At 39.5% G+C, this 13,211-nt stretch overlaps 1 protein-coding gene across 8 annotated transcripts in view; it reads right to left on the reverse strand.

Annotated features, from left to right (window-relative positions):
* The window catches only part of AHCYL2 (adenosylhomocysteinase like 2), a 161,460-nt gene that overhangs the window by 42,407 nt on the left and 105,842 nt on the right, over positions 1-13,211 (reverse strand). Inside the window, exons 1-3 of one of the 8 annotated variants that reach the window (XM_038556551.1) lie at positions 11,299-11,373; positions 10,952-11,033; positions 1,576-1,684 (exon numbers count right to left, since the gene is read on the reverse strand). In XM_038556551.1, the coding sequence (XP_038412479.1) occupies positions 1,576-1,684; positions 10,952-11,008 (166 nt within the window). In that variant the 5' untranslated portion in view covers positions 11,009-11,033; positions 11,299-11,373. Of the gene's footprint in view, positions 1-1,575; positions 1,688-4,697; positions 4,820-10,951; positions 11,034-11,207; positions 11,374-13,211 lie in introns of those variants that run through there. The other 7 variants (XM_038556548.1, XM_038556549.1, XM_038556552.1 and 4 more) reach the window with 7 other exon arrangements.

Raw genomic sequence — 13,211 nt, forward strand, 5'->3', positions numbered from 1 at the left:
TCTCTACAGGAATACAATTGGAAATGTGGATCTAGTGCGTAGGGAAAAGATTGAGCTGGCATTAAAACTTTTTTTTTTTCTTTTTCTTTACGATAGTCACACACACACAGAGAGAGAGAGAGGCAGAGACACAGGCAGAGGGAGAAGCAGGCTCCATGCACTGGGAGCCCGACGTGGGACTCGATCCCGGGTCTCCAGGACCGCGCCCTGGGCCAAAGGCAGGTGCCAAACCACTACGCCACCCAGGGATCCCGGCATTAAAACTTAATGTAGTTATTGTTTAGTATCAATCTTTTTTTTTTTTTTTAAAGGATTTTATTTATTTATTCATGAGAGATACAGAGAGAGAGAGAGGCAGAGACCCAGGTAGAGAGAGAAGCAGGCTCCATGCAGGGAGCCTGACGCGGGACTCGATCCCAGGTCTCCAGGATCACACCCTGGGCCGCAGGCTGTGCTAAACCGCTGAGCCACCAGGGCTGCCCTTTAGTATCAACCTTTAAATAATATGTACAAACTCACAGTCTAAAATGTTACACATCATTTTATAAATCATATTTTCACAATTATTATGGTTTCTAGAGTTATATTAACTGGTTCATGAATTCTCAACGCTGGCTATTTCAGCAGAATAAGATAGGTACACAACTTTTACACATATCTTTACACAAAAATTCAGAGGGATTTACATCATTTTGTTATGGGGGTGGGGGGAGTAAAAAGAGAAATGTAACAAGTGTAAATAATAATCCACCCAACCTAAGTTATAGCTTCCCAAACAAGCTTTCTTCAATTTTATATAACAAATACTACTTCAATTTTATATAACAAATAAATACTATGTGTGAAAAACAAACAAAATTTCAGGTCACGCTGAAAGTTTCTAAAGAATATTTATAATATTTATAATGTGAAGAGATAACTAGGGCAAACATTCAGCTTTCTATTATATTCCAACAAAGAACAAAATAAAATAGCTCCATATTAGATCAGATACATAGTAGGCATTGTTGAACAAATGGATAATGCCTTTAAAGGGTCCAATGTGGTAATAAGCTCATCTGTCATTAAGTGATAGCTCCAGAGTCCATATATTTGAACTAATGCCACTGCAAAGGAAGGGAAGAATGACAAGCAATACAATGTCACAGTTTAGGAGAGAAGGCAAAGGGCTCACTGGAGCTAGGACCTACTTGAATGTTTTCATTGTTTCTTGGTGCAATTAAGGTTTCTCCATTAATTTGCAAGTTCTGGATGGAGGGATGGAGAACTCCTCTTTTATTTTCAAAGAATGGAAAAAAATACAAGTCTTTGTACATTCTGCTCAATGAAGTTCATCAATGAATTACATACACCCACCCTCTGAATAAATTAGAAATCAAATTTGTTAATCACTCTCCTCTGCCTTTATTGGAAGAAGAGATCTGTATTAGGCTCCACTCTGAAACCTCAAAGGATCCAAAGATTCCATCCAGAATTTTGGTCTAAATTTCAACTGAGAGTCAAAGTATCTATTCTAAAGCACAGGTTTGATGGCGCTTCAATAGACAGGTGGGTCCATAGCAGCTCAGTACTCACCTGAGCTGTAGCTGTCAGTAGATGACTGAGAAATAGAACGAGACAGAGAGCGACGTCCAATTTTAGTGGGACGTTTGTTGAATTCTTGCTTCTGGTCAGCAAATTGGATCTGCTAAGAAAAAAGAACTCTAGTTATATAAAGGACAACAATCTTCATTTTGAGACAGCAGTTGAAGGCTTGCATTAGAGGATCTTAGTTGATCTGTTTGTACCAACCCATACTTGGAGAGAATGATTTTTCATTCTTTACCTATTGTATTTCTATCAAATTTAAATCTTTGATTAACTCTCTGGCTATATACCTTTTATAATAAAACTGTGGACAAAAAAAGGGGAGAATGGGATGTTCTGGTTAAAATAAATTTTTAGAAAGCCTAGTCATATTCCTTTCTATAGTTTTGTTGAAAATTAAGACTGGAATCTTTGAAACTATTTATTCTAATATTCATATATCTAGATGAGAAAGCTATAAGGTACAGAAAAGTAAAGTGACTTGTCTTCAGATTTTAAGATTCTCAGGAAATGGGATGGTATAATAAAAAGGGGGGGGGGCTTTCCTTCCTGAAATGCATTCAAATCCTGACTATGGGGAGGCCTGGGTGGCTCAGTGGTTGAGTGTCTGCCTTTGGCTCAGGGCCTGATCCCAGGGTCCTGGGATTGAGTCTTGCATTGGGCTCCCAAGGAGGAGCCTGCTTCTCTCTCCACCCGTGTCTCTGCCTCTCTCTCTCTCTGTGTCTTGCATGAATAATAAAATCTTAAAAAAAAAAAAGTCCTTACTGTGCCATTAATTAGCTATGTGATGTTGGTCAAGATGTTTTTGTGATCCTCGTTTTCTCATAAATACAGCAAAGACAAAAGTATTTTTTACTTCACAAGTTTTAGAGAGGGTTAAATGAAACAACACATGTAAACTGTGAACATAGCAGTAGATTCAATTAAATCTGCCCCCCCCGACTCCTACTCCTACAGTTCACTGTTGTTATAATTCTTGCAGGTAGTCATTCTAGCCTTTTAAAGGCTTTGTAGAAATGTATTAATTAGCTTTTCAATACTAATAAGTAAACCTTAACTTATTTTTATGTATATATATTTTAAAAATTTTATTTATTCATTCATGAGAGACATAGAGAGAGGCAGAGACACAAGCAGAGGGAGAAGCAGGCTCCCCGTGGAGAGCCCGATGTGGGACTCCATCCCAGGACCCTGGGATCACACCCTGAGCCAGAGGCAGATGCTCAACTGCTGAGCTACCCAGGCGTCCCAACTTACTATTTTTAATGTTTGATATCATAAAATACCTAAAAGCCACAAGATAGATCATCTGTTAACTATAACACGACAGATGTAGAAGGAGTAGATAAAGGACTGGACTGACTACATATAGATAGCAATAGAGGTCACATTTTGGACCAATATCTGAGGAGTTTCTTACAATTTTATCTCTTTCTCCTATCATTAGAGGTTCTAGCTGACAATTCCTAACACTTTACAAATCAAAGCTCATATAATTTATTCAACAAATAACATTTTTTTCTTTCTCCCTAATTGAAGATTTGTATAATTGCTTCAATTATTCTGGATCCAAGGTGGCATGGAGGCAGGAAGGATCAAAGATCTGACAACTACCTTTCATGATAAAAAGATGGTTCCTTGGTGGGCAGAACACAGACACAACCTAATCAGAATGAAATCACCAACCAATGGCTGTATTTCCTGCAATTAGAGGCAACTACTGAGTCTTTTGAATATTGAGACAAGGGAGACTAATACCAAACTGGATGAGGTTAGCATCTCTTCTAGGGAATTCATAGCATATTCATAGCTATAATAACAGATTAAGCCTGTATACCTTAATGTACCTTAGAGTTTGCAAATTGTTTTCAGTAATAAGAAAATTCTTTGGACCAAAAGCTCTTTGCAAAGTGAAAAATTGGCAAAATTGACTATTTTGCTAAAGTAGTGATTTATTCCAAAAGGATACAGTGCTCTTTCCACACACTCCCATGGGATATACGAAACTTCCATGTACTCCTAGCACAACATTTACCACACTGAATGTAAGTATCTACCTGTATCCTCTATAAAGGCAGGAACTGTGCATCTTACTCACCCTTATGTCCTCAGGCACAAATGCCTGACACATGGTAGGCAATCACATGCTGAAACAATGAATCTGAAGTAGCTTATTCTAGCTTCACTGTCTGTATTTGGTCAAATATTAAGAAAATATGGTAAGCATAAGCCAAATTTAAAGTTAAAAGAATTTTCAGGGCCAAAAAAGCTAGATAGGGGAAGGTAGGTGAGAAGATGGGGAGGGAGACAGAGGTCAAGCTGAAAACGCTTTCATACCACCTTTCTTGTTCAAAGACAATGATGTCTTTTTTTTTTTTTTAAGACGCCCATCTAGGAAAAGGAGTAGTAACTGACTTCCCAAAGGCTAGGATGAGTCACTAACTTCAGCAGTGCCTACTTTGGGAAAAAAAAAGTAACATAAATCCTGCCTCAGATATATAACCCCCCCTCCCATCCACACACCACTAGAGGGGGCCAGCCACTCTGCTTCTTAGATTTGTAGACTAAGGGGTGGGTGGGCGCACACCACTTACCCCAATAACACTAAACCATGTAGCTATCTGGCTATTCCTCTTCTCAATCCAGTTTCCATAGGCTGAGCTCTCTTTTCTATAGTCTCCTCCATTTACAGTAATTCCTCCCACCGGGTCTTTTGGCACTAAAGACTAGGCTACGCTAGCTTCCTCCACTCAGAGACAAGGTTTAAATCTTGTTTACTCATTAGACACTGACCTCATAATTAAGACGAATATTACAAAGAGACTACCACTTATATAGAATTATATACACTTTTCCCAAGAAATAAATGTTTCTATCCTATCTTTTCGATCTTGTCCAAAACCAGAGTCCTTCAAGGTAACCCTCCTTTTCCATTTTAGAGAGAACTGCCTAATTCCAACAGGCAAGATAGGGAAAGAGACTATTGAGAGGGGCAGCTCACCTTATGCCAGAAGCAGGGATGAAAGCAGCAAAGGAGTGAAAAAGCAGCTGGCCTATTACAGTAATGGCTACCGCAGCAGCAAGCCTGGTAAGTAAGAGCTTAGCCTCACCTGGGCTCTAATCCCAGAGTTCCCATTGACAATGTATTTCTTCTTGTTGCCCAGCATAGTGACATGACCAGCCCCACTGCCACCTCTCCAGTCCAGGGACCCTTGTGGCTAGGCCTTTAAACTTTCCTCATCAGCAATTCTGTTGGCTCTGTTTCCAGCTAGCTTTTTTTTTTTTTCTTTTTGGTGTGGGGGTGCTGCCCTTCCCTGGAATCCCTGAAGCGGCTCCAACAACCCCTCCAGCAGTAGAGCCCAATTTAATAAGGCATTTCTGTTAGTGGCTCATCAACCATTCCTAATTCTGGTAGCTGTTTTGCTTTATTTTTTTTTCCTAAACACCTAATTACACGGATCCTCTGACCTCTAAACCTTAACAAGTCCCTTGACAAGGCCCAACTTGCATGCGCATAACAATAGCTTATTTATATAACCCGTGCACTTTTTTGCCTGCTATAATTAACTTGCTAATTAGGTTCCTTTTTAACCTTACCTCCTCCTTTTCCATGTCAGATGATTTTAGTTAACCTAGTCTCATTAGAAAAAAATTAACTACAGAGTCACTAAAACAATGAGGGAATTTATTAAGAAGGTAAGAAAAAAATGGTGCCAAATGCGAGGCAGCCTCTACACCCTGTGTCCTTGGGTTTGTCAGGTTGAGGACACTGGTTTCAGCTATCACCATGGAATCAACTTTCTCAGACCGTTGCTTTACTCTTAATTGTGCATCTTTTATACAGGTTTTTTTTTTTTTTTAGTCTTTTATACAGGTTTTGACGTATGGTTTCTAGTCTCATCTCAAGATTGTTGCTGATTAAATGGTGAGTGACTCTGTTTTTTCCAAAGTTTTTCAAAAACTGTGTGTTTTGTGGGAAGTATGACTACAAAGGAGAATTTCCTATTTCCTAGAGTCCCCAGAATCACAATGACCTTGTTACATATCAGATAAAGAGTCAAATGAAAGGGCAAAGAATCACATTATTTGTTGATTTCTAGAAGGCAGTGAAATCTACATTCAACTGTATGTTACAAGACAGGGATGGAAATGTGATTTGAATTCTTCCTTAAAAAAAGAGATTGCTTGTTGAGCAGAAGAAAGAACATAAAGTGGTAGATTCTTTTTTTTTTAAGGATAATCTTTACTTTGAGAGAAAAGATCTCTGGAAGAATGGAATAAAGGGAGGAGAGCTAATATTTATTAAGTTCCTACTATGTATGCATAGCCCTGCATATATGTTACTTCTATTAATCATTGTAAAAATCTTACAAAGTAGTCCTCATTATTCCCTTTTGACAAGTTAGGAAAGGGCAGTCCTAAGAGAATGAATGATTTGGTGGACATCTCACTGCAAGTCAGTGATGGCACTGAAACAGGAGTCTGTGTTTATGACAGAGCCAAAGTTCTTTCTACTATACCACACCTTATGATATTAATCAGAAGATGAAAAACTCCCCTGGTCCTAATTCTGGGTATACTAGTCCCACCTCATTTCTCTTAATTTATCTTCAAACTTAATTGATTTAAAATTACTCTTTAAGTTTAGTTTTATTTATCAGATTGGGTCTCCAAAATGGTATCAGCCCAGATGATCTTGGGGCTCTGATCACACAATTCTGAAATGGCTAATCATAGAATCTGAAATCTAATAGCTCTTTAACTAGCAACTTTACCCAATGTCACTACCAAATATTATGACAAATTAACTGAACTCAAATATGATTCACTATGACCCATGACAATCCTCATCTCTTATTCATAATTTCACAAAATAAGACAGTCTTTTTCTTTTTTTTTTTTTAAGACAGTCTTTTTCTGGGATCCCTGGGTGGCGCAGCGGTTTAGCACCTGCCTTTGGCCCAGGGCGCGATCCTGGAGACCCAGGATCGAATCCCACATCGGGCTCCCGGTGCATGGAGCCTGCTTTTCCCTCTGCCTATGTCTCTGCCTCTCTCTCGCTGTGACTATCATAAAACAACAACAACAACAACAACAAAAAACAGTCTTTTTCTGTTTGCATGATGACTCTCTAAACTTCTGCTCTTAGGACACCCTCAGCTGGTTCTGCATTTTCCTTGCTTAGGTGAAAAGGAACTCATTAGTCCAAGGGTTAACTGACTAGACCTGAGCCAGGAGCTGCAAATCTATACTAAATCCAACTAGAAGACACTATTTCTGACAGGAAAAGCCTTACTACTCAAGTTTATCTAACAAAGTAGTTCTCAAACTTTAGGTCCATCAAAATAACCCACAGGGCTTATTAAAAAGCATTGCTAAGCCCCATCCCCAGAGCTTCTGATTTAATAAATCTGGGTGGGGCCAAAGATTTTTGCATTTCCAACAAGTTCCCAGGTGATTTAAGGATGCTGGTCTGGGGACTACACTTCAAGAACCACTGTTCTAACACTTTCTCCAAGCATGAATAAAGCAGCCCTAATGCTCCTGACTCTCTCCTTAGCCAACCATTTTATCCTATCTGTGACCACACCATAGAGGCATATTCACAGGCAGAAAAGAAAAGATTATTTGGAAGGTCAGAGAACAGAATGAAGTGATCCTTTCTTTATACCCAACACAGGATATAAAGAGAACTGGGTCTAATTCTGATCTTTTCACAATTTAAGGCTGTTAAGAACAGATGGTTAATACATTGAGAAAACTAGGACTCATGGGGAGGACGGAAGATCTATTTACCCTAAAAAGGATCAGGCCAAGAGAAAACAATTTCTTTTCAAGTACATAAAGTCATACTACAAAGGATGATTACCAGCGCTTTCTCTCTCTCCTTCTCTGCATTTCTTAACATTTCAGCACTTAACGCTGGTAATTCTCATTTGTAAAATGGGAATAATAATAGCTCCTTTTCCTATCTCAGATGTGCACTGGACAAATTTTAAAAATGATGTAAGTAAAAGGGTTTTGGAGACTACATAATGATACATACATATAACCTATTAACACTTCTATTCTTTTAGGTCAAAAGTTTTTCACCTAGAGTCCATGGATGTCTAGACCAACCCCTTAACACAGAATGCAAAATTTTGTGTATGTGTTTATTTTCCTGGGTAGAGGGCCCATAGTTTTTCATCAGTTTCTCAAATGGGTCTCTGCCTTTAAGTGTCAATCCAGATCCAGAGTTGTAGTCAAACTACCTCCTACCACCATTTACCAGATACCTTAGAGATTTTTCTTTTACTTCCAAGTAGACATGGTTCAAGCATTCTTAGACACATCTCTCTCTTCTAAGCTAAATGAGCTGCCTGAGCAGATTCTTCACCTATAAAAGAGATTATTTCTAGCCAAAAGAAAATTGGGTAACCAGCTGGCTGGGTACTCAAGAAAGTCAATCAGATTTCCTATGGAAAAGTACCAAGTACTACTATAGACAGCTTGGATTGGAGGAGGAAACATCAAAATATAAAAACTTTTTAAAAAGGTTACTGCTGATCTCTATGAACACAAGAGGAGGTATTTTACCTACCAGTAGAGACCAAAGATTTCTCAAGGGAAATAAAAACATTATAAGGACAGACTTTAAAAGGGTATGTTCCACAACCTTTTAGCAGTAAAATTCCTGAACAAGGTTAAAAAATCCTTGACATGAAAACAGCTTAGGAGCAGAGGCTCCAGAAGTTTTACAGTGACTGAAGGAATGTTAACTTGAAGGTCTACCTTATCAATTCTCACTTAAAAAAAAAAAAAAAAAAAAAAAAAAAAGATTTTATTTATTTATCCATGAGAGACAGAGAGCGAGAGAGAGACAGAGACATAGACATAAGCAGGCTCCCCACAAGGAGTCTGATGCAGGACACGATCTCGAACCCCAGGATTAGGACCTGAGCTGAAGGCAGATGCTCAACCGCTGAGCCATCGAGGCATCCCTACCTTATCAATTCTCAAGATGGAGATTCTTCAAACTTTGTTCTGGCTTATTTCCCTGCTGAGAATCAGAGATGTGAGTACTGTCAGCTGCTGTGTGTGGTCTGAGTCCTATTCTTGGAGGGGTGTGCAAGTCCCTTACTGCTGCTGATCATTAACAAAGAGGGACATGTTATAATGTGCCTCCTCTGCTAAACTGTCCTCCTGAAAGAAGGTCTGAAAGTCTTGTAATGTTTCCTTTGGTGGCAAGGATAGTCTCAGTGGAAACTAAGTTACGTTAATGTATAAACTGGAACATGAATCAGACATTTGGTTAAAGCCTTCTTAAATTGAAATTCTGGCCCCCAACATGGGAGGTGGCTTCAGGGTTTTCTCCTGGGGGATTAAAAGGCATTCTAATATTTCATAGGTAAGATCTACAGGCAATATACACTATAGGGTGCTTGATGGCTCACTTTACTGGCTATGTGGCTATCAGTGGCAGCCTAATGAAGCACTTCCAGCCAGGTCAGAAAGTAATGATTTATGTGCTGAAAGAAAGCATCAAGAGGTAAATCTTTGGCAAGGAAAAGATAGACGAAAAAGCTAAGTTATTGAAGACAAGCCCCTTACTACTCTTTCTTGCTGTTGTTAAAAAATTTTTGCTGGTCAAAGGTGTTTTTCTGGCTTTTGAGAAGGGCCAAGAAATCTCTGAGAATGCCATATTGAAAAAAAAAAAGCAGAGCTGTGCTTTATTAAAGAATGTTTTCTAAAAGTTGGGAAGTCCTAGATCACATCCTTAAGCAATAGTCACTAACTCTTGCAGGAGTTTTCTTGTTCCTGTAAATAAAAAGAAGTAAGTAAAGGTTCAGTAGGAGCTCCTCTGGAGAGCACGTGCTGAAGAGATAAGAGGACTATTATGAGAATAAGAGTTACTATAAAACTTTTATTGACTCTGAGTTGACACTCTAATGTTCTGTGGAATTCTTCTGTAATATTCCTTTATCAAAATACCAAAGTTTAATATCTTAAAGTGGTCCCTCCCCTAAGACAACCAAAATTCTTGCTCCTCCTTCTTGTTTATTAGTGAGTGGCTGGAGATTCAAAAACAAATTTAAAATCCAACCAGAATTATTATGTGAATCCTTTCCATCAATTTTAAAACACTATGTTATTTGAAATAAGCCTGTTACAGTTTAGCGCCTGCCTTTGGCCCAGGGCGCGATCCTGGAGACCCGGGATCGAATCCCACGTCAGGCTCCCGGAATGGAGCCTGCTTCTCCCTCTGCCTGTGTCTCTGCTTCTCTCTCTCTCTCTGTCTATCATAAATAAATAAATAAATCTTTAAAAAAAAAAAAAAAGAAAAGAAATAAGCCTGTTAATGGATAGGATTTATTTCCATTGAACACTTTAAAACTGAGTACAAGGTTCTGAAACAAGAACAACAATAGCAATAACCCCAACAAAAATAATAAACAATAGTTGTGACAGTGAGAGTTGAAATGTGGTTTCTTTAGTTAGGCCTTTGTCGGGCCTACTATATAATCAATCTCGTTACTGATGGTTATGTAAGTCCATAATTCCATAAACACTGAAAAGAGCCTGAAATATGTTGTATATAATAATCTAGCCAGTTTTCCATAGGGAAACATACATATATATATAAAAACATAAGGCTGGTATAGACTCTAAGAAATCAGGCTAAATCTAGAAAAAAAACAGACAGTGGTTGCTGTTTTTAAATCAAGTTAAATAAACTTTAAACAAAGTTGAAACTGGATCTGAAATACTAGGTTTTATGCGTTAGTTCTTATCGACAAATAAGTCCTTATATTTAAATTATATTAAAAATATCTAACAGGCAAATATGACATTTTGAAGAACGGTACCTAGAAAGCTATAGTTCCTGCCCTTTAGAAATACAGATATAAAAAAGATCTGGGGAAAAGTGGGGCAGGTAAGGGAGAAATCCTTACATCTTTTCAGAGACTTGAGAGACCACTGTTTCCCTAAATTCTGTCCCCCCCACCCCCGCCCTCACTATTCTTTTTCTTTACCCCCATGAGAAATAAACTAAGTATCAGCTTGCAAACAGTGAGAAGCAATCACAGGATAACACAATCCATGCAATACACCAGCAGTAGAGGAACTCCAGCCCAGCATAGACAACCAGGCAATAAGCTGACTCTGGCCATGGAACTCTCAAACCTTTCCCAGGTTCACTTGCAATTAAGAAACAGGCATGATCCAGGACACAAGAACTAATTAGAAATTAGAGGAATAGCTGTTCTTTCAACCACAGGTCTTGGTAGGGACTTGTCACAGGTGATCCCTGTCACCTGTCAGACATGGTTGCCTCATTACCAAGAAACAGAAGGAAAAGCAAAGCGTCCAAAGAACTCACCATCCACTCAGGCACGTGAAAAGCTGAGGTGCCCTCATTACTGTCCCACTTCTCCATAGTTCAGGCTTGGGTAATATATGTCCTGAAGCAAAAGGGAAAACGGGTTTGGAAATGCCAGGGTTTTTTGAGTGCCCAAAAGCAGAACCAAACCTAGTGATTCACAAGTTCACAATATCTAGCTGAATCTGCATCCCCTTTCAAAGTGACTTTCTATTCAAATTAAGATCATTAGTCAACCGCCTGACAAGTCCCTTACTGGTCGGCTTCAAACCTTCTCCTTTTCACTCAAAATCAGAGCTGATGTAAGGTTCTGCACCCAGGCACTGAACTTCCCACAGGACACTCACTGTTTAATGCTACCCAAACACACAACCCCCGCCTCCCCAGTAGGGACTTTCTGCAGCAACAGTCAGGCTTTCTCTCTTTCCCTGTTGTAAGGAAGGCACTTGTTAATTTTCTCCCGCCCCTCAGGACACGTCACTGGAGGTGCTGATACCAAGATCAATAAGGATCGAGGTCAAGAAGGCACTCCCATTTCTCAAGAGTTGCTTGATTTGGATCAGCTCAGTAAACAGGCGTTTCCTTGAAATCAAAAGTTCCTTATGGTTTTCAAGTTTAAACAACTATGCAGAACTTCCCCATCTGCTCACACCGGGGATCTGGCACCAAACTCAGGCATATCTCAAGCTAAATTCTTATTTACAAGGGAGATTTGATTCGGATGGTGCCAGGGAAGATCTCTTGCAAAATCAGAAATTAGAAGCTCTGGAGAATGTTCTGGGACCACAGCTCCCTCTGCTGGCCCTCTGTGCTATATACACAAAGGCCCCAGAGCCTTGGGCTGGGGAAGCAATGTAGGTGCCAACTATAAACCAGCTGGTTCCCTGAGGCTAGTCAGGAGCTACCAGTGTGTTCAGAGGCAGCCAAGGTTTCAATCAAGTCCCTATCCAAAGTGGGGTTTGGGTTTGGGGAAGAAACAGGATGCCAACACAGTAGCCCAAACACTATCACCTTTAAGGGACCTCAGGAGCTCTTCCCTCCTTAGGTTCCTATGGCAGCTGCCTCCTCCATACTTCAGAAGTTTGGAAACAAGACAAAACTAAAAGTAGCCTAACCTCTTTTACCTGCTCTGCTCATTCCTAGAGTATATTATCCAGTAAGAATACCATAGATTTCAGGCACAAAGTAAGCCCAATGAGATATGCCTGCTTTGGTCCCTTTCAAGGACCAGAGACTCTTTCAGTGTTAAGTCCATTTGCAGAGGATAATTTTCTAGAGCTGATGGTTATGATATTAAAATTAGGATTATTGGTTCATTGCCCCTTAGTGCCTTCACTGGTTAAGAGAATGATCCTTTGGATGTGGAATGAAGAGGAAGGTAATGTCGAGGGAAAGAGGTATCGTTAAGATGCCAGAGAAGGCAGAATTCAAATATCTGACCTGGATGTTTAGACTAGAAAGAAAGGCAGGTGAAAACAGAAGGGGACTGACTGTTGGACCCTGTGAATGCAGAAGGATCAAAGGATGAGAGATCACAGGGCAGGTAGATATCAGATGCAGTAAGAAGAGAGAATAGCAGGGGTGCCCAGTGGCTCAGTCAGTTAAGCCTTTGACTCCTGATTTTGGCTCAGGTCATGATCTCAGGGTCATGAGTTCAAGCCCCGAGTTGGGTGTGGAGTCTGCTTAAGATTTTCTCTCTCCAAAACAAAAAAAAAAAAAGATTTTTCTCTCTCCCTCTCCTGCTGCCGTGCCCACCCCCCTCTAAAAAAATTTAAAAAAGAAAAACGAAAAAAGAAAGAAAAACAAACATCAGAGGTAGAAGTAAAGGAAGCTATCATCACAGAGGGGCTATGGAGTGATGCCAAGATATAGGTTGATGAGATGTAGGAGCAACAGGCCCTCTGGGGTCAGAGTGTCGATTCTGATAAATCCTTAGTTGAGCCACCTCCAGTTATTGTCCTCTTGTCTTCCTCTTAATCCAAACTTCTTAACAGAATGAGAAATTAACCTTTGCTGCCTAAATTTCCAATGGTATCTTTCATCTGTACTTTAAATGCAATGTATTCCAAATCAAAGTGATTGCTCCATCCTTCCTCCCCTCCCCAACCCTCCAAACAAGTTTCTTCTCACTTTTCTACCTCTGTTCCCTCAGTTAGCCAAATACAAACCTCAGTCATCTTTTATTTCTTTCCTTTCCCTAGTCCCTAGAACAATCCGTTGCCAGTTATTTTTTTTTTAAGATTTATTTATTTATTCATTC

The sequence above is a fragment of the Canis lupus genome, chromosome 14 (genome assembly GCF_011100685.1).
Source record: "Canis lupus familiaris isolate Mischka breed German Shepherd chromosome 14, alternate assembly UU_Cfam_GSD_1.0, whole genome shotgun sequence".
Classification (NCBI taxonomy): domain Eukaryota; kingdom Metazoa; phylum Chordata; class Mammalia; order Carnivora; family Canidae; genus Canis; species Canis lupus.